Genomic DNA, 24,535 nt, shown 5'->3' with positions numbered 1-24,535 from the left:
TGCACACACCCACAAACAAAGACAACTGCAGCAAACCATCACATACACTGATCCAGCATGAAAACATTCTTTGAACTTGAAATTAAAAATCTGTTTTATCTGTTTATGGGAACAAAGACAAACACCAGAATAAGCATTTTCTTTACATTATATTTATTACATTGTAAAAAGTACATTACCTTTCATTTATATATACATTATATTCACGTAATTTCCTGTTCAAGCAAGAATCAGCTCCTGAAAATAACTAAGTATGCAATACGACAAATGAACGTACAGCTTACAAAATCCAAATCTCCTTGCTGACTTCTGTTGGTGGTGCGAAGACTGATGACCAGATTCTGGTTGCTCTGACATAAGGCAGTACGTTTGTACAATAGTGTTACCTGACTGAAATGCAGATGCGTCTAACAATTGGGTTGCAGTGAAACAGTCCAACTAATCTTTCCTAACTGAATAAATAAGATAAAATATCTCTGAAAATCCAAGAGCCAACGTTCAGGTTGTGACAAACGGGGATTTTGATGAAGTGGCGGGGCCTTGAAGGGTTTCAACCGAATCTACACCGCATCCCAGCGGAGATATCTGGCTTTTAGAATGGTTGCAAATCTGCCCCTACTAGGCCTGCATCTTTCCATCCCTCGCTCTGCTGTCAGTATAATACAGTACATCTCATTGTACATAAGGTACGATCAACATGCAAGAACATGTTCACCAATGTGGATATTTTTATTTTTGATATGATGTAATCATCCAGTCCTAAAAACACCTTGAGTTACATATAACTGGCCCTAGGTGTTGATGATCTATACGATGACGTATGCACCAAGTTACACAAATGCGACTATAACACACCCCGATAAACCTGACAAAATTAAGTCAATACTTTAAATAATCTCATTGTTAGACCATACCATACACCACAAAACTCGATATTTGAATCTACCAAAGTTGCACACGTTTCATACGTTATTGTCCCTCCTTACAGTGGACTAGCCATCTTGCAGATCCAAATATCTACATTTTGGAATGTTCTAGATGTGACTTCTCCAAGCCTTCTGAGTAACGCTTAACGTGTGTTCATTTTTCATCAAGGGGAATTCATAAGGTGCCCTAAGTCTGAATTTGTGTTTTTGTTCTCTAGAGCAAATGAGGTCATTTACAATCATTACTATAAAAGAAAATGCAGTGGGTAAAACTAAACAGTGAGGGGCCAGTTTGTCTGTCATTGGCCACTGTAGGATGACAGAACAGAATTCGGCATCTTTGAAACCAAAAGTTTTATTGGATACACAAAGGCATCGTTATGCCTTTGATTTGCTGTGCAGTTTTAAATCCAATGCTAATCCCTCAGTGGTTTGACGACAGCAAATGATGCAGCAATTCTGTTTGAGACACAGATCCCTACCCCTGGAAACATCTGACTACAGTGAAAGCTCTGTACATCCTACTCAGTTGACAACATGCAGTACCTAAAACCAAATAAGTTAACTCATGTGGATCTTTAACATCCCTGCCAGAAATCTCGAGATTAATTTAAAGCACAGGCATACTAGCATAGCAATGAGGTCAACCTTGTCTTCTCAAGTTAAAAGGGGGTGGGGTTTGGGGGGCTTAGGGGGGTCCCTGTGGATAACAGAGAACCAAAACCAGAACACTGCTGCCGTTCAGGTGAGAAAACTTAAAGCAGGTAGGTGAGGCCTCTCATGGTTTGGTGCTCAGCCAAAGTCTACAAAATGACTTTCAACAAGTCTGTGACAACACGTGGAATGACGTTACTCCATTATTAATGAATGTGACTCCATCCCAATTGTACCACCTTTTCATCAATGTCTAACATCAATGAAGCCCTTGGATGGTTTTACACTGCTGAATAACAGCGATTAGCAAAGTTCCATGCATGCCTGGAGGTCCTGCAACAAGACTTGTGACTGCCTTACCAACCACTGGACTTCCATGCTTCTCTGTGATGGATTTTTCCTTGTGTTTCTCCTCAGTGCAAAATGCCGGCTCTAGAGAGAAGCCCTTGCTATTTGATTCTGAGGGCCTGACACCAAAAGCTGACATCTACCTCTAATGTTTTGGATGACATAAAATCTAATCTGCTGGGGAAACTGCTTTGTTTACCATGGAAATAACTATAACACTCCACCACACAACAAAAGAATATACTCTGATCTGCAAGGTATATGCAAATAGCTGTTTTTTGAACAGTACTGAGGTGTTTTAGGGTGGATTTTTCCTTTAATAAAAATGTAGTATAATTGAGGTTAAGTCTTATCACATTTGTTTGGAGAGAATGCCGTCAATCCTGTTCTCTCATGGACTTGGTTGATTCATTTTGCCATGCATCTTACTAGTTAGGGTAAATATAAATAATTCCAACAAACTGGAGGAGAGCAGGTCTGCAAGTCGATGTTCAGAAGTTGTTAGAGGCGATCAAGGCAAAACGTAAAGTCTGTTGGGTCCAGGTGTTCGGCAGAGTGGTCTATCTGTGCCAGATATCTTACAGGGGTGGGGCAGGGGGACAAGTGGGACTCAGTGACGTTGGGAAGGAGAGAGAGGGAGTGAGAGCGGCGAGCCTCATTTGACCTCGTCGGAAGGGCTCGTAGGTCGCGGACCGGGAAGCAGTGGTACTGGGGACGTGGCCTCGATGAGGGCGGGGTTCAGAATGATTGGCAGGGACATGGGAGGGACACCCACCTGGAGGGGGGAGGCGAGGGGCTGTAGGATGAGGGGAGACTGACTCATTGGGGAGGGAGCCTGGGTTGGCGACGTCTTTACTGGGACCGGCAGGGGGGGGGTTGATGGGGGGACAGGAGATGATCGATCTGTTCCTAGAAAACAAAACAAAACAAAACAAAGCAAAATGGTTCAACACCCTTTCCACAAATCTATATTACCAGGCATAGTAGTGGTACACAACTGGAAAAATAAGGTTAAAGTGACATACTGAGACAATCATGACATGTTATTAAAATTACGTTACAGCGGGTGCATCCACATCTGGTACGATGGATGTGATGCAGTTTCATTGATTACATATTGACTGTAGATTTGATCAACATTATACTGACTTAAAGGAATCAAATAATTGATTCTAGTGGAAGTTTTTAATCAAATTATGAAATTAAACAAGTATCCATGAATGCTATATTCTCCTTCTTCTTATCATCATCAACATCATCATCATGATCATTATTATCAGAGAGTTTTAATTTCCCATGAGGCTGTTTGTGAGGCTTTTACTGCTATTGCATAGTAGTATCTGCTATCATATGTATCAGTTATCAGCTGCTTCAAGAGGTAGGAAATGCTCCGTGTAGTTACCATTGGCACTGGATAGTGGGGGCTCCTGGGGCGATGCTGGCCTACTGGGAGTCTTTGGCTCTGTTGGTGCAACGACTGGGACCGGGACTGGGACTGGGGAGGGGGTCTGGGCAGGTGATGGGGAGACCTGAGGGGAAGGAGGCCGGCCTGCAGGGGGCGCCGGTTGGACAGGCTCTGCTGGGGCATTGGGCACTGGGTCTAAAAACACAGAAGACATAGGAACAATTAGCTGTATTTGTGTGGCTCAGAAAGGCAGGGATAACATATACTCATGGCTTCAAGGCAAGCCTTGAGTCCCATCCAGACAGCGTCACTGCAAAGATCCACTCAAGGCATAAACCATATATAGAATCTGATAGGAATGATGTTTCCCCTTACTAATTTATGGAAGTAATAAAATAATACATGTTAGCTGTCTGGGTCACTCATTAAATTCACTGACATGCAATATTACATTAACAGCTATCTGCAATACTAATTCCCATGTGGATAGGACTTTTGTTGTAATAAATTTCCTCTCTGTCCAATCTGTACTATCATTATTCACTGCATGCAATGTAATACAGGGGCCAAATTGTCAGTATACTGTCCATCAATTATCTTGCTGGTGTTAAAGTTTATACATTTTCTAAGGGGAATCATTATTCTTATAGACTGATTCAAGTCCCTGGTTTCAGTTGCAGACCAATATCAAAAGCAAACCCACTACTGACATGGAAAAAACAATGAGTTGCAACCACATTTTTGTGATCTACATCCTTCAGTCACACTGAAGGCACAGAGCTAACTGGATAATAACTCAAATAACCCAGACTCCTGGGTACAATGGCCTCTTTTCACACAATAGATTTCTTTTCCAGTAGAGGTCAAACAGAGAAGGGAACACCCTTTCCAATAGTCTGCTAACCAAGTCTATGATGTCTTTGAGGAAAAACTGTCTGGCTACACAATGTGACATAAGGTTGGAGTTTAAACTTTGGCATTGCTCGGCTTATATGGTTGAGTGCATCAGCTGCGAGTTTTGTGGTTAAATTTCTTTGTTTCCATTGGGTTCGTCTTTCAACTGGCCCTTTTCAAGATGAATCCATCTGAAGTTGCAAGTTGATATGTGAACTTAAGTGAAAATGCAAACAGGGATTATAATGACAGAGCTGACCACAAACTCCTGGAGAGAAATCTCAAACACACTGAGAGTCAACAATCTGCATTTGCACAAGGCAGCAAGATTCAAGCTGTAAAGACAAAATCTAGGGTTTTTCATGACCTAACTATTATTCCAAGTTTCCTCAACTCCGTCTATTTCAGGTAAAGCAATTTTGAACTTTGGTAGAGGCTGTATTGTTACCTGGACATTGTATGAGTCCACATGGTGGTGAAACATCCTCATTAGCTGCTCTGTACTCCCTGGGCTGCTAATCCACAATACTGTATTTCTATCTCTCCATTCACTTCAAAAATAACAGTCTTAGCACCTAAACCAATGCCAAGAAAAAAGATTATAAAGTCCCGGTACCCATTTTTTTTTTTTTGAGGAAATTAAACAACTCTTTCCTTGTTATTTTCCTATATGAACTGGAAAGTGGCAGGTAGCATGTCCAGGTAGCGTCTCCAGGACCCTTATGTTTTGTAACCTTGCGCCACGAAGAAATGGCCTGAACTTTCACAAATAACTATAATTACACGTGAAAAAATGGGCACCGGGACCTGTTTTTTTTATTTTGGAATCTGCTTTGTTGGTGTTTTTTATGTGCTAAAAGTGTTAGTCTGGAAGCTGATTGGCTCTGGAAGTGAATGGAGAGCCACAAATCCAGTATTGTAGATTAGCAACCCAGGGGAACACAGAGCTACTAATGAGGATATTTCACCACCATGTGGACTTGCATCACACCCAGGGAACTATACAAGCCACCACTACCAAGGTTCAATTATGCTTTAACCCTGTGATTTGCAAGGTCCACTATCTGGCATGGAGTGTCCAAAATAAACAGGTCATGGTTCATGTTATACAGCCATTAGCTTGCAGAACCATGTTCAATGGCAGTGCAAGTTCAATTACACTTCAATTATACTGCTGTCTTAACAATACCACATGCCTGAGATGAGGTTAATGACCATCTCCATCATGTTGTTATTTGTTTATTGTTAATTATACCAAGGTACTGATTACCTTGACCATTATAGTGATGACTGAAAATGCAACAGGCAGCACCGTCAAAATATTTTGAATTAGATACTTTCACATTAACCCCTTACCGTCCCAATGACCTACTCTCTTTCAGAGGCAGTAGAGAGCTCAGTTTTAAAGCTAGGGTGAAGATACTGGTATCATATGGAACTAGATAACCTAAAGAATCAACTGATGTCATGCAAAATTCCAGAGGGGTCCCTTGACCTCTGAACTCAAGATATCTGAATGAAAATGAGTTTTATGGGGATCCAAAGGTTTCCCCTTTGCAGACATGCTCATCTTATGCTAATCCCATGCAGTTTGGGTCATGTGTGTTCTTTTGAACAAAATGTTGCCATCCAATAAAAGAGAAATTTCTTACAGAAATCTCTAAATATAAGACGTTTTTGATACCAAATCAAAGTATGAATTTATCTATGGTGTTCAAAAGGTCTTCGTGACCAAATGTGGTATTTTGGAGGGATTCTGACCATTGATATTAAATTTTGAGTCATAAAAATGGCTAAATCTTTGCACCAAATCTGTGTAACAAATGGTGTCAACATAAAAATCACAACAACTTTTGACACATAACTGATCATGGCAATGGCCACCACAGGCTCCTATCATAATGCTGTACCCATTATACACTCTAAACAAATAAAAAAACAAAAGACGCCCAACAAAAACAGAATGTTTATCACACATTTATAATAACTTGAGACACAGTGTTGAGCTATATCTAAAATCAATCTTCAGGTCCCCATTATTCAGATGATGCTGACTTCTTCTATTTGGTTTCTACTGTTGACCTTGTATTTGCCCCTGAATACCCTGTCCCCTCACTGAAACAAGTTGAAGAAAGGGCTGGAATGGTGAGGGGTTAAGGTTCCTGTGTACCTGGTATGACAGTCTGTTTGAAGAGCTCCTCCCTCAGGTTAGGCAGGAAGCAGACAATTCGTTCCCAGGTTATTTCCCACAGGTCAGAGTATCCTGTCCTGGAGTCAGCACTGTGGAAAATCCCTGCCGTGTCCATCACCAGAAGCATGTTCTTCAGAGACTCGGGGATAGCCTCCAACTATGAGGCCACAAACCAAAAGGAAAGGATATCACCAAGGTGAGAGATGGACTCACCTACCAATGACCATATTTCCATTCAGAGTGAACAGAAATACAAATAGTAATAAAACAAAGAAATTAGGTTTTGTTCAATATCATGTTTCCCCCTACATTTTATTCTCAGCAGGGAGGAAAAGCCTCTGAAACTGTCTTTAAGCCATAGACAACCAGTTTGGTATTCATCAGTTAAGCTCTATTACATCAGATGCATAAAACACCGAGTGGACCATATCCACGTTTGAATAAAAGGCCAATATCCACCCAATGTATCAGTTAGGTGCAACCCTGTAACAGATGTGTCATTTCAAAGGCATTTCAGAGTACGACTGTGTCTCCTCACCAGTAGGTCACTGGAGCCAGCATGCATGTACTTGTCCATGAAATCCAGAATAGTGAGCCACAGGGCAGCAAAGGTGGGCAGGGACAACAGAGGGGAAAGATGCTGCAAGAACACCTGGAGAAAAGGAAAAGATATGACGCACAATATATAGAGGCAAATGTAGATATCAGATATCTCCCTGCCCAAAATGGCAGATATGATACCAATGTCAATGTCAACAGCTTTGTTTTCTTTGTTTGTTTGTTTTTTTGTTTGTTTGTTTGTTTTAACTGAAACATGGTTCGTTTTACACGGTTGTCAATTTTACAGTTGTGTTAGGTGACACACTCCTAGAAAATAAGCTCACACGATTGCCAATTTCACAATTAGCCAAACAGCAACAGTAAAAGCAGTACTGGGCCAATGCTAATGTGGCTTTTTAAAGCCGTTGACAGTCGATACCGATAGTCTGCAGATATATTGCTCCATCCCTATACAGACGCTGTGCAGTACACAAATCTACTGTATTATCACAACCATCATGGGGGTTCATGGAAGAACTGGTGTTGGGCAGTGACTAAATATATGACACTTGTGCTAGAAAAGGAGAGAGACCTTGAAAAGGTTGTGGTGTGGACATAGGCCCATTACGTAATATTATAAGGACAATGGATAAGGACAATATTCGGATAAGGCAGTCTAGTTTACAAATTTGAGTTACTGCAACAAATTTAACTGTCTTGTCTTTTCATGCAGACCTTTGACAACAGGGTGCAAGCTCTCATCCTGGTCTCCTCCATGCCACCCACATCTGCTGGGCTGATGTTGTCAAGTAGCTTAGTCAGCAGGGGGAAAAGCACCTGAGGACAGACACACACACACACACACACACACACACACACACACACACACACACACACACACACACACACACACACACACACACACACACACACACACACACACACACACATCAACATATTAGTTATATTACTATATACAGGGTCATGTAGCATACAGACCACCGGCACCTGATTAATGTTTTGAAACTACAAATGTATGAGAAAAAGGACACCATGATAGGATATTAAATGTTAACAGACATGATGTTTTGTATATCAATTAACCTTGTTTTGCATAATTTAAGAATGGACATTTATCTGGTGCAAAGATGCTATAATCTCATCAATAAGTCAATATATGTCAATATTACAATATCAATACCTGACTGTCCAAAAGTGGTACGTAGCATGCTCTACCTTATATCATGCCTTCATTTAGCTGCTGAATGAAGTCAATCAATCACAAGCTTAGTTTAGATGAAAAGTTTACATTTTAAATGTATGACAACCTGTTCAAAATTTTAATTATAACTGATAACAAATATTTAAAAAAAAAAAAATCAGGATAGCTATTTGTTTGTTTTTTGGCTATTTTTTGGCTGTTTTCCCCATGCCATCCTTACCTTATTGAAGCAGGACTCCCACTCAGTGGCATCTAGTGTTTGTAGATCGTGGACCAGCAGCGCCCTCTGCAAGTACGTAAGGGCTTGCATACGGACCTGTCGTCTGGCATCGCAGCATAACCAAGCAATGCCTTCAGGGGGCAATGAAAAGGAACAACATGAGCTGTGGTGGAAAAGTGATTTTATTCTATTGTAAACATGCCACAATGGAAAGGGTTAAATGCGACAAATTACAAGTACCCTCATTATTGTAACTAAGTAGCTTTTTTGTTTACTAGGAGTTTTTCTAAGTATTTCTTTAAAGCTAGTGATTTACTTGCCTTTTATGACATACTGCATTCCATTCAATGTGAGAAAGGCTCAACAGTAACTTGGATGTTTGAGTTAAGCTTCAAAGTCAAGTGTATGTTTTTTCTTGAATTAAATCTCTATGTGTAGGAATAATGCCAAGGTCAGAGCAATACCAAGCAGCACCTTTAAAGAAAACTGCATGCAGAGACCCTTAAGGGCAACACAACATACATCATCCCTCCGAGTTTCATCCAATCACCTGGCTGGTTTGGCGCAACTGACTTTCACAGTTTGAAATTTTCATCTTGAACCTCAGCAATAAGCTAAAATACTTAAAAAAAAAAAAAAAAAAAAAAAAATCAAACAAACTGCCAAGATGCATCATTCCTCAAAGTTTCATTAAAATTGCATGAGTAGTGTTGGTTTAAGTTAAATTTTTGACCTTTTTTAATTAGGAAAGATGGAGGAAGAGCAAGTTTCAAGGCAGTTGGATTTTCAGTGCAGAAGATGGGACCTTTGAAAATAAATGTTTTTTTTTTCAGGCCAGTGCTGAGATATAAGATGAAAGATTATAGATTATGTGATAACAATGCTCTCCAAAAAAGGTGCAGAATGATGAAATTACAGCACCACATTTCATTTCTACTTGGATATTTTTGCACTCTTTCCATCGTAGCACATTTAGCACTACTTTCACACAAAATAAGAACAGACATACAATGCTTACAGACTATGTGGTTTCAAAGGGGATGGCACACCACTTTATTACAGTACGGTAAAAAAAATTGATGCCAATTAATTCTCAATGAACTTAATTTGTGTTTAACAAGTGTCATGTTCATTTTCTAAGCTTTTGTGGACAAAACATTGGATTCAAGAGAGTTAAAACTATTAAATTAATGCCATGGGTTACCAGAGCTCAGATTATAAACCTGAGGGGGTTTATCCTTCCTAAAACTCACCCTAAATAATGTGGTGTGCCCCTCCCTTTCAAACTGCTTCTTCCTTTAATGTAGTGTGAGTGAATACACTAATAACAGTAAGCTATGTATACTTTGAGAAAGTCCGACCTTGCAGCAGTGGGCACCAGCAGCTGGTCCATAAGGTCTGGGAGTCGGCCTCAATCTTCCTGCCTGCAGCCTCAAGGTGGCGCTGCTCCTCTGCCCAGGAGCTGTAGATGCTGGCAGCCCGGGTGTGCAGTGTATGCATCAGGTCTAACAGCTGCACCGCCACAGAAATCGACACCAGTGTTAACACTGCTGGGCTGACCACATGCCAAATGTGGAACAATAACTGACACAACTTGAATGCTGGATATGAATTGGTATTTCAGTGGAGTTTGAAAAATAAACTAATTTCATACAACCAACAAGCTGGGGTGCATTACTACTGATTCTTTGGTATTGTGGTGTCCTAGAACCTAATATAATCTATTTAAAAAAAAAAAAAAAAATCAAAATATATTTGCAATTAGAAAGACTGTGACCTCAAAGGAACAAGTATTTTCAAGAAAATAAGGCTCAGGACCAAGCTAAAAGCTCCAATAAAGGGGTGAATTTATGGAACCACTTTAGGTGACTGTCTAAAGTTTAGTTCAATAAAAATGTTTTAAGTGTTTTAGTGATATCTTCACACAATTGGTATGTGGGAAGTTTTGTGGTTTTATTCTCTGTACTTGCTGGTTCATGTTTGCTGTTCATTTACATTTTGTCTTTCCTTATCATATCCATTGAGCTTATGAAATTTATATTGTATAGAGGATATGTATATATATGGACTGCTGCCTTCTGGTCTGTGAGAAGGGTAGGAGCAATAAGCTAAGTCTTCTCCAAACTTCTATGGACACATACTGTCTATTGCAGACCTTTTTATTATACGTTCTGTACAGCTATAGATTGTTGTTGTTTTGTTGTTATAATTTTAATCTAAAGACCAAAATAAATAAATAAATACATTCCTAACTGACATGACATTTTGAAGTTCATGGACTGTTAAGTAAACATGTAAATTCATTGCATTGTTTAAATGTATTACCAGAAACAGCCCTCTTGAAAATAGGTAAAGAGCCCTTTCACAAGGTACATTTTAAGATGAGTCTGATGAGTGACAAGAAGACTTCTCCCAGTTTTAATCAGTCATCCTGAAGTCAGGACATACGAGGCTGTGGTCATGGTCATGCCAGGAAATGAGACAACGCGACCAGAAGCAGAGATGGACTATTTTTCTCTTAACCACACAACACACAGAATAACAGATGTGTGCAAAGCTTTGTCTGTGTGTTTGTGTAGAAAGAGAGAGGAAAAAAGAACACGGGCATAGTGCTGTCACGCCACACCCCAACAGTACTTAAGCCCAACACAATAGCAGGAGCACAGGACAAATGGGATACTATCAGGAGGGGTGCAACGTTTGGAACAGACAAACATTGTCCTATATTTGTTCTGCAAGACAAATGCACAGGAAGGTGTGCTTGAACATTTGAATATAGCCAGTATATACACAACAAACTGTTTCACACTGCATTCCTCCTTATTGTTCCCTTAGGAGCTAAAGCCCTGGTCTCCCAAAAGCATCTCTGTGATCAATCACCTCAAACAGTACTTCTCACAAATTTCATCAGGGTGTCGACAGGTATCAGACACTTCAGTTTGATGCTTTTTAAGTCCCTTCTAGGACACATTTAACAAAGTTTTAAGAGCCATAAAAGTGATTTTGAATGTCTGTCCCTTTTACAAAAATGGAACCACATTTTTACACTGCAACACACTAGAGCTGAATAATATGGCAAAAATAAATAAATAAATTAATTAATTAAATTAAAAAATCATATTGTGATTAATTTTACAGGTATTGAGATTGCGATCCGATTTGCAGCTTTAGTAGGAATGATATTTTTTGTATCATAGTTTTAGGTTTCAGAGAAGAAAACTTAAAATGGTTATTATAGTTTTTCATTCGTCCTTATTTTTATTTCGTTTTGACTTTGTTTTCAATTTCAGCTTTAAATAGTTTATGAAGCAATTTTTTTTTTGTTTTGCTGAGTTTCAGTGTTAGTTTTATTGTTTTTTGTAATATGGGATATTTGTCAGGGGTTAGAAATTCAGAAAGGCCAGAAAAATATTGAGTAATAAAAACTCAACAAAACATTATACCATTTAAAAAACTTCAGACAGATGAACAATCATATAAACTGACGAAGACAATACAGACATTTTTTCTATAATTTTAGTTTATTTTAGTTAGCTTTGTAAACACAAAATGCAGTTTCAGTTAGTCATCGTTTTTTTTGTAAGGCCTCTTTTTCATTTTAACTTCAGTTAACGAAAATGTTTTTCACACTGAGTTTTCATCATTACGTTACTTAATAATCTTTGGTCTGTATCAAACATGCATTCTTAGATCTGGAAAATACAATTTGTAGGCCAGAGCATTACTGTAGCACTGTAGAGTTTTATGACATCAAAAATACTGACTCTGATTCATAAGATGATGATGCATGACAAAGTTTGCAAGAAGTAAAATGGAATTTGATGAAATGTTTAAGATGAAATTAAAACTATTAATATATAATAATTTCTATGGCCTTATTCTTTATTTGCATTTGAAGGACCTGCAGACACCCTGTTCATATGTACTGGTTTGCATGGTGTGTTTTAGTGTCACATGGCATCTAAAAGTGCCTTCAGATGCCTGATAAACATTTGTTGGCGGGAAACATCCATGAGCTGTGATGCTTATGGGAGAGCTGAGCTCAGAGTAATAAAAGGTAGAAGGGTAAAGAGGGCTGCGGTACTTACGTCCTGACTAACCTGTAATGACACCGTGTGGTAGCTGGCCGGGACACCCTCGTCTTCCTCGTCGTCACTGTGGGAGCGTGAGGGACGCTGGCTGGACGCCCGGCCGCTGCCTCGTCTCGTTCCACCTCCACCCTCCTTCTCCCGCCCGCCAGCCTTCTTCCTCACCCTCGACTTGGAGGAATCATACTTGTGGCTCTTCTTCTTGTCATGGTTCCGGTAGCCTGTGTGGTATTCATTACAATTTATAGAGATACATCATGTCACGTAATTCAAGTGCTTTGTTCCAACCTAGATTTAAGCATAAGTAAAGATGAAGTAAATACAAATACATCTCAGTGCAAACCAAGAATCAAACAATTAAAAGAAAGCATAAAAAAGAAAAAAGAAAAACAAACAAACAAACAAACAAACAAATAAATAAATAAATTGTGAGGATCCATACCATTATATATGGTTCTAAGACATACATTTTTAAATGACTGGCTGTCCAAAAATTTACAAAACTGCCCCTATACTGCCCCTAACCCTAACCACTTCTGATTTACCTTTACTTAATTTGATTTCTGAATTTAGAAGCAACTTTGTCCTAAGACTGAAGGCAGAGGTGGTCTGTAGACTAGAGAAGATTTGTGGTCTTAAGTTTCCAGTTCCAAAAAATGAAAATATTGGTGAAGAAGTTAACAATTAAAGGTAGTGGTACACTAAGAAAGGGTTATGCACAAAAAAAAAAATTTGTGCATTTTTTTTTTTAACACAAATTTTTTTATTCTGAGTAACGATGACTGGAGTAAAAGCGTGACAAAGGCACTGGGGGAATATGAGGGTTTAGAAGCTGTCTGAATGGCCATAAAGCTGTAGAGATCATTTAACAGGGCCAGCAAGCAACGATTCATTTGAGGAGGTGACCACCAGATGTCAGCATAGAGATGGGGACAAAGAGGCACAAAGAACACAATGAATGCTTTCAGTTCGTCCACAGACATAAACCATGTTTGTTGTCCAGAACACTCAAAAGGTGTGCAAATTAATATTAGAAATAAAGAAAGGCTGGACACTCAAACTGGTTGACTTAGCTTTATTCTTCAATGTTTCAAGCAGAGCCTTCTTCAGGGTGTCCGAAGTGTGGCCAAGAATAAACCCAAGTCAAGGAGGTGTGTGTGTGTGTGTGTGTGTCCTTATATTTCTAACATGACTGTGTTTGCTTGGAGGCCCACACCTCCTTACTAATGTGTGCGGTCTCATCCTTTCTTCAAAGGGTATGAAAGTATTACTGCACTTATTTTGGTGGTTCCATTGTTGTTTTGGTGGTGCCCACTTGATCAATGGTCCTAGTTTCAACTCTCTTATTTTCCAAAAGTCTTTGGACTCACACATCATGTCCATTATTTGAAAGTCTGTAATTATCCCCATTCCCAAGAAATCCTGCTGTAGAAAAAATGATTATAGACCTGTTGCATTGATGTCTGAACTCCTGAAACGTTTTGAAAGACTCATTATCAATTTCACAGTCAGTGAAGTCAGTGATCTTTAAGATCCTTTTTAGTTTGCAGACACAAGTATGGCACAGACTGCCGATGCCATTACAAGCATCTTATCTCCAAACATTTGGAAGACTGAATATCATGTGCAGGGCTTTTATTCACTGACTTCAGTTCTATGTTTACTACACTACAGCCCAATCTTTTGGTCAAAAAAGAACTGAATGTGAACCCTTTCATTATCACCTGCTTTTAACGAATTGTACACAACAGGTTAATGTCAAAGGCACTCTTTCAGAAGTAAGTAAGTAAGTTAAGTACTGGAGCATCCAGGGGCATGCTAGCTACCATGTGTTATACACACAGTACAACAAACAAAATGAGAAGCATGGATCCTAAAAATTATGTCATCAAATTCTCAGATGAGGTTGCATCTTTTACACTAGAACAATGACTTATTTGCATACTGCTCTGTAATAGGGAGGTTTGTGGAATGGTGTGATGAGAACCACTTCTCTTTGAATGTAAAGAAAACAGAGGAAATTATTTTGACCTCAAGGGCACTGGAGACCACAAGCCTATTGTTATCCATAACAACTTGGATGCAATATATGGATGACTGGTGGAACTATGTTTCTGTATCACTATGCCTTGACCTTTCAGGTGTGTTAAAAAACATACAGTGCTCAGGGGAGCTGTTGCATAGTGACACAGAAACAAAGTACATCCACCGGTTAGCAAGCAAGGGCCTGGGAAAGAGCGTAGATAAACAAATGTGTTATTGTGCATCCTTTTTAACATTTTTTCAGCTTTGGCTTGCAACTCAAAATCGTGTTGTCTGCTGGAAGATGAAGATGAACACTGCAGGTGACGTGCTTGTTCTTCCAACAAGCAAGAAGTTAATGGGTCAAACTTGGAGGATCGATTAAATTTGTGTGTAACAGTCAATACCACTATACCTATATAGTGGTATTGACTGTTACACACAAATTTAATCAAACTCAAACAATCACTTTAAACAAAACAAAATAAGCTGTGACTCGTCTCATGTCCTCGACTCAGAATATGATCAAGCAGAATTAGAATTAATGGGGCAGCTTTAGGATGCCCTGGTTCAGATAATAGATTTAAATATTCTTTGGTGCCCACTTTGATTTTGCCCCTCAGTAAAAACCAGCAGTTGTAGCAGGTGTAGCCTAGTAAGTTAAGGTAGGAATGTACATACTGTAGCTACTGTTGTAGCCAAAGGGTGTTTTTCCTTTCATGAAAGACTTGTTTATATAGGTTTACACAAATCTTTAGCTTATTGTGTTTGGGTCACGGGAGATGCAATGGTTCTTACTACTAAATAATACAGACACAATTAAATGATAAAAACAACAGATTTTTAAATACTGCACAAGTACTGACATAGTTAAACAAGCGCAAAGTAATTCTGAAAGGAGCAGGACACTGATGATGTCACTAGGCTGTCTGGTTGATGGCAGTGTTGGTCCAGGAACGTAATGTGGGATGTTGATCCAGGACCATGTTCTACTTCACATCATGCAATAAACAACAAAACGCCAACAGTAACATAATTTAAATCAATCCTTTGCAAAATGGTACCAAATACAACCTCCATCTACCCTGTATTAAGACTGCAGGATCAGTGGTAGTAAAAGTAAAAGGGCAACAGGCATAGAACAAGCCATATAGATTCATTCACCATGTAGGACTGCAGAGGACATTTGCTACAAATGCCAGAGTGTATTTGGTACACTCCACTGGCACAGAGCATGGGCCAACACCTGTGTTTATGTGATGTTGTCCATCGTCATGCCAATCTAGCTTGTCATGAAGCAATTACACCCAAGACGGCCTCATGTTTGAAGGAACACTCTTCAAAACAACTGCTAGGCTATGGCATCTTTCCAAGAATTTCCATTTATCCTGAAATCACCTTTAACAAAAGGATATCCACACAAGGCCACAAAAGCTCAAAACAGTAATCGCAGGTTTTGCACTTTCTATTAGTATCTCATAGAGATTAGCGCCATGCCTTAGCTTAGCGCTTTGATCGACCCATCTTTTTTGTTCGACTGCGTAAAGCTGTGTTGACAGCGTGTATCCAATGGCCTGGAGCACTGGGAAGAAATGAATAGGCCATCAGCCATGCCAGAGACAAAGTGCACCACTGCCATTTCCCAACCTTAATCCCTGTATTACTGTAGATCAGAAACATAACAAGAAAGGATGAATGGAAAAGGTGGGGGGGAGAAGAGGGTTCAGGGACAGACGGTGAAGAGGAAGGGTGGAGAGAGGAAGAGGGGGATGCAGAGGAGTGTGGTGTGGAAGGTGGAGAAGAGCAACAAGACAGAGGGTAGAGGTAAGGGGTTGGTATTTAAGTGATAAGTTTGAAAATGTGATATTATTTCACTTCCCCTCCAGCTGTTGTGTAGGACAGTAGTGGTGCTCTCTTCCTCTCATTGTTGCTGAGTGCTGGATACTGGCTGGATGCTCCGAATGCTAACTGTTAGCCTCCTGCCATTGAGGTGGATTGCCCCCAGCTAAAATTCCTAAAAATAACTGAGTTAATCCACAAAATAAGTAAACAAAGTTTGAGCTTGATGATGTGTAGTGGAGTTTTTACAGTCCAAAACTGCATAAAAATGTTGGCTTGACCCCTTAGCCCGACCCTCCTCCCACTGTGTCTTGCAGCTTATGTCCACCTCCCTCACCACACTCCTGCCTCCTCCTCTCTCCATGATTCCTCCTCCTTGCTCTGCTACAAAACACCATGGGTTCCTTACTATTTTGTATTAAGTGTGTATGAACTATTGCAAGAACAACTGTATTAACTTCAAGGAGTTACAGTAATTACAGAAATATAAAACAGGTGATCCTGTCTTCTAAATTCTAAAACCTAAATTTCCATGGTATGTCTTGTAGTTGATCCGTTTTTTGTTGTTGTTTTTTTTTTGTTGTTTTTTTGTTTTTTTGTTGTTTTTTACTTATTGCTTGTTAGTTTTAGGTCATTCCCTTATTGCCTATTTTTGAAAGACATCAAGTGAATTTGTCCAGGTTTCAAAGGGCAAAATATTGTCAGAGTCATCATAATCATCAAACACATCTCACCTCCATTGAGACTGGCCTCAACAAAGACTCGGATGGCTTTGACACACAGCTCAAAGTTGTCGGGGGTGACGTGGGCTGCGTCACGGACAATAAAAGACAGCGTCTCCACACACTTGATGAGAGACTTGGTGTCATGTTGGCCCAAGTCCTGGCCCAGTGTGAGACTGTATTGGTTCACCAGTGGGTGGTTCAAGGGAGCCTTAGAGCTTGCTGGTGGTGTCTTGCTGGTCTCCAGGTCATCTTTACCAACCTGGGGAGGGAATTTAATAGAGATATGTAGGATAAGGAATCATTTGGCCCTCAGTGTAAGTATACTTGTGCGTTAATGTGTGTGTGCTGACCACCAGCCATCCGCTGCTTGCTACATCCACGTCGGTTGTGGATCGAGGCATCCTGGATTTGCCATGTGCAGTATAGACCTCCGAGTCAGATGTGTAGCCCCGGTCTAAACTCACTTCGGTGGCATGATCACATGACAGCTCACTATCTGACTGGGCACCTGAAGAAACACACCACAGAAAAGTCTCATTCTCCTTTCAGCTACTTCTTGTATGAAGCATCTTAACACATTGCTTAAAGTGACAATGAACAGCATTTTGAGAGCTTCTTGCTTCCTTAATTTTATGTACTTTCTGTTGAAAGAGGAATGGGACTTAGCACAGAAAGGCATCTTTCAAAAGTGTAAACCAATCAGTTATGGAAAGGAAGGTAGTTTCATTTGTGACTGTTTAAATGTGATGCTTTTACTGGTTGAAATGTTTGTTCACGCCTACTAGTTGCTCATGGTATCACCACGAATCGGCACTGTTTTCCAGTAAGAAGTAGCAATGGAATTATGATACAAAAAATATCTAAATTTTGCAAATTGTTTGCAATATTGTTTAATAAGTGACTATCTGGGCATGGAAAATTAGCTAAAAAGTTTTCATTTCATGGTGACTTTTAAGGGGCTCAGCTCTGAACGATGACAAACACATGGTTGTCCACTGTGAATAGCATCTTCAAAGACAGGAGAGGAGACACCTGACAGTTTTGGAGATGTAAGTAATTAAGGAGCTAAGGAGTGCTTAAATACTGTAATATTCTGCATACTGAAATGAGAAACAAATAATGTATTACGGTTTGCCCTCAATGATCCATAACTGGAGGCCCATGCTTGACACTGGCTATTTTTCCTTTAAGTAAAGGACACAAAGTGATGATACAGTGAGAAAAAAATGGACCTGTGTCGTTGCTGCTGCTGGTGGTGGTGAGCTGGAAGGAGGCCGGAGGCTTCACCCCGGCTCCAATGCACTCCAACAGGGAGAAGAGGGTGTACCAGTCATCTGTACAGTGGATGTTGGCTGCGTTGGTCTTCAGTAGCTCATGGAGGCCGTAGGCAACTTCTCGGCTCACCCAAGAAAGGACATGTGGCTTCATCATCAGGAGGAGACGCAGGGAAAGGAGCACCTATAGGTGTGGGGGACGGGAGAGGGGGTGCATTCCTGCTTTACATCATGTTTCCCACTGTGACCCCCATGTGAAATTTCATGACTTTTTCATGGTTTTCCGTGACAAAACTGGTGTGGTTCCACGGCCTAAAAATGTTTTTTTTTTTCTTTCTGGTTTGTTAAGGATGTTTTTCACGCTGAAATTAAATGAAAAACCATCTAATACAACAAATGTGTCAAACAAGCTGGACAGTACATGCTGCTATTGATATGACCTTGTATTTCTGGTCGCTGGATCTCATAGCAAAACTACTAGCTAACGTGGATAAAATCCGAACCCAAGTAAACAATTCACAAAACTGAGCACCTATTTCACTGTATTTACATTAACATATATACAGAGGGCTTGAATATTCACTTCCTTTAGCCAGAAATATCATCACAGCACATGTGAGCAAGTGGACAAGGCAGATATTCACCTAGATTTGTCATAAACACACATAAGGTTTTTATTGCGATCATTACATAAAGGCATGAGGTGTTATTCTGACCTGTTCACAGCAATGACCCTGATGTTACGTGGCATTAAGACCTCAAATGGTTGTTACATGCGGGGCACTCGGCAGGACACGTGGAGACGCTGAGCTGATGTTTGAGCATTACATCATGGGGTTTAAATGTAGGTCTCTGTCCTCCTATGAGGTCAGGTCATCCACCTTATTGGTACTCCCACAAATTACTGTGCAAAGCTTTTGTAATGGTGGTTCTTCCCCCCTGACCATCATTTCTTAATTTCCATCTTACTACCGTGCTTAAAGTGACAATGTGTGCGTGTGTTTCATTAGAATTCTAATTTTCGTGATATGACGGTTCCACATGGAGCAGGGACTCTACAGTTCATATTCAATATTATTTCTACTGACAGTCATTTAATTAGTTTTAATTAGCTTTAAATTTAAATTTTCCAACAATACAGAAGTGGCTGAAGGCTGCTTTTTTTGTGTTTTTTCAAAATTTTTAAGACCTGGACATCATCAAATTCTTTGTTTATATGTTTACAGCAGTAGTATCTTTTTCTTCTTTACTGTATGACGTGAAAGCACAATTCTGTTTGCCACGTTGTTTTGATTTCAACAAGAGCACAGTATCAGTGTTCTCAATCTTCCGCTGCACGATTCACAAACTGTGCCATATCACAGGTTATCATCGTACAAAGCTCTCTTTTCAGGAGTGACCAGGTCCCAGTGACCTCCTGACCCAAATGACTGATTATGTCAGCAAACTACTAATCTGAGGTGAAATATGACATAACCTGAAAGCAGCACACAATGAATCTCACTCTACTTTTCCTCATCAGCTGATATTTGATTGGCCCTCAGTTGCTTAATGAGTTCTTATTTTTCTTCTTCCTGTGTCATGAGAGGATTACAACTGTGACCCAGGTCTATCCAGCTGAGTCCCTTATCTAATCTGGGGACTTCACCAGTTATTCAAGCTTTGTGGACAAGTTACAAAGACCATTTGTCTTCTATATTTAAAAGGTCAGTAAATTTGTTAGCTGGATTTGGATTTGGAAAAAATACAACTACATTTTGCAATAGGTAAAATGCTGTGGCTCCTGTCTGAAGTGACTTTCAGGGATAATTCACCTGTTTTGAAAAATGTGATATTATTTCACACAAACAAAAATACATATACAACTACAAGATACATATGGATGATAGTTTTGCTCCAATTAATGTTTAGAACTGTATTTTTCCTGTGAACAAGACACTGTTTCTCGACACACATCAGCTGTTGTTATCAGCGGGGATTTAAACTGTGATCTTCCAGCGATGACACCGTTTGGCCTGCCTGCTGTCCTGACATGGTGATGTCAGCCCGTAACGTCACGTTAACCCTGGTAAGTGAGTTTTGTAAGCAATCCCTCACAACGTGTGTGCGCGTGTTTCATGTACCTGGGAGCTGATGTCTTCTCGTCTTAACAGGCGGATGGCCAGCCGAAGGAGTCCCACCACGGCCCTTTCCACCAGGAAGCAGCTCTCATTGGCGTGGACGCAGAGATGGCAAAGGTGGTCACGGACTGTCTGCCACACACATGACACACGATCTCTACACGTAGAAACAGAGACAAGACGTTAGGTAGGTTTGTGGCACAATAAATCGGGTTTAGAACGGTGCACGTACACGTGACCATAGACATGCTCCATTCTGCTGTACCTGTTCTCAAGAACAATGCGGAGGAGCATCTCCAGGCAGAAGGCAGCATCCTCTTCATCATATGTCTCCTCATCTGGGGTGACTGATATCAGAGCCTTTGGAAGAGAAAGCAAAACATTTCAGCTAAAGTCTCAAGGATTGTGACTACTGACTAAAACAGACAGTAGTAGCATCTGATTGTAGTACATATGTTGGTACGTTCACACTTTCCATGGGCTTTAATGGCAACAGGAAAAAAATAGACAGCTATTATTCTTCACCTGATATAAACTGTGCTACACATGGAATTCAACCCCTAACCCTGGTAGTGTTAGTGCCTTGCTCTACTCTTTAACGCTACCCAAATGGCAAGGCAGGAGAATCTAAATACAATTTTATATAGCTACACTGGCAATATGACATTCAGAATAATTACCTTCATTAGCTCCTGTAGAGACTCCAGCTGTAGGAATTTACTCTCTGTGATCAACTTCTCTGGGTCACATTGCTACAGGACGAGAGGTAAAGACAACCTAATGATGATAATGTCACATTTATGCTGCATTTATGCTGTTTGAAAACCTGTGGACACCCTGACTCAACACACCAAACTGAGATGTATCACCCGTCTGTACCTTAATGCAGAGGATGGCAGCCTGCTTGGCCTCCTGGTTCTCTGTGGAAGGTCCTCTCAGTCCTGACTGCTCGGCTCCACTCAAAGTCAGCCAGTTGACAAAACTCAACACTGCTGACTCACCACTAGTACACAACAAAGAAAGAGTCATGTAAATGATTTTGTTTTTGGCTGTGGCTCTATGCACTCCTGCTCCCTTGGCCAGGTTTTGAAGAATCCTTCATCATTACACATTTGGCTCATTTAAATAAATCTTATATAAAATATTAACAATCAGCGTTTTTAAAACACGGCAGCTTTATTCCATTAGATAATTTAACCCCGTGTGCATACCGATTTGAAGGCGTTTCCTCTCTTTGAAGGGAAATCTTCCCACTTGGCTCCACAAAATCCTCCACCTGAGGCAAACAGCACAGCTGTCTCAGCATTAGACAATAGGTGGCAGTGCAGCATATAGAAATTCCCTTGGTCATAAACTCAGAAAATGATACTTTCAGAGAGATTCAGACCATCTAAACACAAAGCATACACAACAGTTGACAAAAAGCAAAACAAAAATACAATTACAAAAAAAAAAAAAAAAAATCAAAGGAAAAAGAAAAGGTTTCACAATCTAAAATCAGGCTCCGACCTCAACCATGGCTTTGGGCAGAAGTTCGGCCCTGAAGAGCTGCAACATGGAGTCCATGATATTCTTCCAACCCTCCCTTAGAATGTCACCGTGTCGATGGGCAAGGTGAAACACCGTCTTTGCTGCAACCTGGGCTTTACCGTTACTGCCAAACACTGTAGGTAGGTTTTCCACAGACTGCAAGACAAGAGAACACGTCAATGGTGGGTCAAAAGCCGAGCTAGGTGTAGTATGTGATTACTGCCTGTCAAAACACTGACAATGCAAGAGGCAATGACGCCCTGCAGGTAATCTCCAACCCTGTGCATTAGGACTGGGTACTTCACAGAGAGTTTACCCATACCAATGGTTAGAACCTCTCATGACTAAATTGACCTCATTTTGGTAATGTCAGTAAAAGCTTTCTCCACTGAGTGTGTTCATGAGCTGTCCGCTTTAAAAAGGCACAGAGTGACATGCCGCCACCTCCCATCGCTTTTATTCACTCAAAACAAAACCACATACTTGACAACATGAGCACTAATGCTGACCTAACTGATGAAGATACGCAAGATGAGTAAGTAATGATAGATAAAAGCAAAATTGAACTTTGATAGTTTGAGTGTTGGGTTGTACAGATACCTGGACATGACATGAGTCCACATGGTGGTGGAACATCCTCATCAGTTGCTCTGCGCTCGCCTGGGCTGCTAATCTACAATAATGCATTTCTATCTCTCCATTCACTTCCATAGTGCAGCAAAACAGCTGCCAAAATAACACTTTTAGTGAATAAATTAACACAAACAAAAGCACTTTGTACCAATATAAAAAGCAACAAGTCCCAGTACCCATTTTGTGAGCAAACTGAACAGTTATTTTCTGGTTATTTTCCTGTTTGAACTGGAAAGTAAATCCGGTGGCATCTGCAGGTAACCTCCACATAGCAACCTTGCATCAAGAAGAAACAAGCAAATAATACTTACAAAACTACACAAATGATTGTAAATTCACCAAAAATTGATACTGGGAGTTGTTTTTGTTTTTGTTTATGTTTTTGTGTTCATTTATGTGCTAAAAGTCTAATCCTGGGACCTGTTTTGACACACAATGGAAGTGAATGGAGAGATGGAAATAGCGTATTGTGGATCAGCAGCCGATGGGGGCACAAAATAGCTAATGAGGATATTTCACCACCATGTGGACATCAAGATAACTAAATAACCCAACACTCTACCAAATTTCAATTGTGCTTTAAAGATGAATCAGTAGTCTTTACCTTAGTGAAAGTGATGTGTCAAGTGGAATCATGCAAATGCAAATCTCTGCAAATCTCTGCACTGCACTCCTTTTAACTTCCTGAGTGTTCAGCAGTTTTACACATCTACGATCAAATAAGTGCTAGTGACGGTCTACAGGATACCATTATCAACAGAGTTTGGTCCAACTGCAGAATGTGAAGTATCACTTTCATTTTCAGAGGCTCTGCAGTGCAGCAGTGCAGTGCTTGTCAATTTGTTTGTGTTTTCATCAATTATTTTCTTAAATAATTTTTAACTCATGAAGACAAGAATTCCTTCATTAGAAAAAGAACTTGGAAAATTAGAAAAACGGCGATGGTAATATTTAAAAGTAACAGGCATAAAATAAATTATCGTTCATTTATCACTGTCAAGGTAAATGTCTGAAATTATCATGATATTGATTTGAATTTTTATTCGAACCCAACCCTATTGTGTATCCATCTATAGTGGGTATCATTAAGAGTAAACCAATAAGGGTTTTCGAATGCCAATATTTTGAGCCAATATTCAATGTCTTTTTGAAATCTTTTCAAATGTCACATGGTAAATGGACTGCCTTTCTATATGTTTTTCTAGTCTACCAACCACGCAAACACTTCACAGTGTATGCCTCATGTTCACCCATTCACACACACATCAGTTCAGGTTAAAGCAAATTAGAACTTGGGTAGAGTTTTGGGTTGTAGCCCAGTGTTTCCCAACCGGGGGTACGCGTACCCCTAGGGGTACGCGAGCACATTGCAGGGGGTACATGAAAACATAGGCGGAAATCCCGGGGGTGTCGGGGGGGACAAGACCCCTCCGTCCATAAATTTTGAATAATATAGTAATATTCAATGAAAGTGCAATGCAAGCGGTGCTAATTATAAATGTAAAATAGTGGGTTTTTAAGTGTTTAAAAGTTATGACCCCCCCCATGCCTCACAGTGGTTTGGTCCGCATCCTGCTGCCTGCAGAGCGGCAGCTCGGTATCTTTCAGTCCGTCAGCCTGAGAGGCAACAGCCTGATGAGAACTAGCAAGAAAACCTCCTCAAGTGAAAGCCAGTGAGTCATTTATCACACCACTTGTTCACCAAGCACAAGGCTGTAATATGAAAAGTGATATTTTCCCCTGCTTGGTCCAAAACCTGCCTCTTTCAGCTCACTGTTTAAGCTAATAGCTAATGACTGTTTACAAGCTGAAGCGAGTGCAGGACAGTGAGGGAGAGAGAGGACAGACCACAGGAGGAGCAAATACTAGCAGCCCAGGGGAGCGCAGAGCAACTAATGCGAATA

The 24,535-nt window shown here is 40.2% G+C and overlaps 1 protein-coding gene across 2 annotated transcripts in view; it reads right to left on the bottom strand.

Annotated features, from left to right (window-relative positions):
• Positions 1-2,583: 2,583 nt before the first annotated feature.
• Positions 2,584-24,535, bottom strand: part of gbf1 (golgi brefeldin A resistant guanine nucleotide exchange factor 1) — a 102,226-nt gene continuing 80,274 nt past the window's right edge. For both annotated transcript variants that reach the window (XM_030069938.1, XM_030069939.1), the window contains 17 exons: positions 21,978-22,154; positions 21,680-21,744; positions 21,348-21,471; positions 21,149-21,220; positions 20,734-20,828; positions 20,472-20,625; positions 18,307-18,532; positions 17,425-17,582; positions 17,084-17,333; positions 12,489-12,709; positions 9,762-9,912; positions 8,401-8,531; positions 7,694-7,795; positions 6,957-7,070; positions 6,398-6,575; positions 3,331-3,528; positions 2,584-2,837 (listed from right to left, as the gene is read on the bottom strand). In XM_030069938.1, coding sequence (XP_029925798.1) covers positions 2,584-2,837; positions 3,331-3,528; positions 6,398-6,575; positions 6,957-7,070; positions 7,694-7,795; positions 8,401-8,531; positions 9,762-9,912; positions 12,489-12,709; positions 17,084-17,333; positions 17,425-17,582; positions 18,307-18,532; positions 20,472-20,625; positions 20,734-20,828; positions 21,149-21,220; positions 21,348-21,471; positions 21,680-21,744; positions 21,978-22,154 — 2,670 coding nt within the window. The remainder of the gene's footprint in view (positions 2,838-3,330; positions 3,529-6,397; positions 6,576-6,956; positions 7,071-7,693; positions 7,796-8,400; positions 8,532-9,761; positions 9,913-12,488; positions 12,710-17,083; positions 17,334-17,424; positions 17,583-18,306; positions 18,533-20,471; positions 20,626-20,733; positions 20,829-21,148; positions 21,221-21,347; positions 21,472-21,679; positions 21,745-21,977; positions 22,155-24,535) is intronic.

This window comes from Myripristis murdjan, chromosome 15 (genome assembly GCF_902150065.1).
Source record: "Myripristis murdjan chromosome 15, fMyrMur1.1, whole genome shotgun sequence".
Lineage (NCBI taxonomy): Eukaryota > Metazoa > Chordata > Actinopteri > Holocentriformes > Holocentridae > Myripristis > Myripristis murdjan.
The sequence above is the reverse complement of the archived record's forward strand: the minus strand, read 5'-3'. Positions and strand labels throughout refer to the sequence as shown.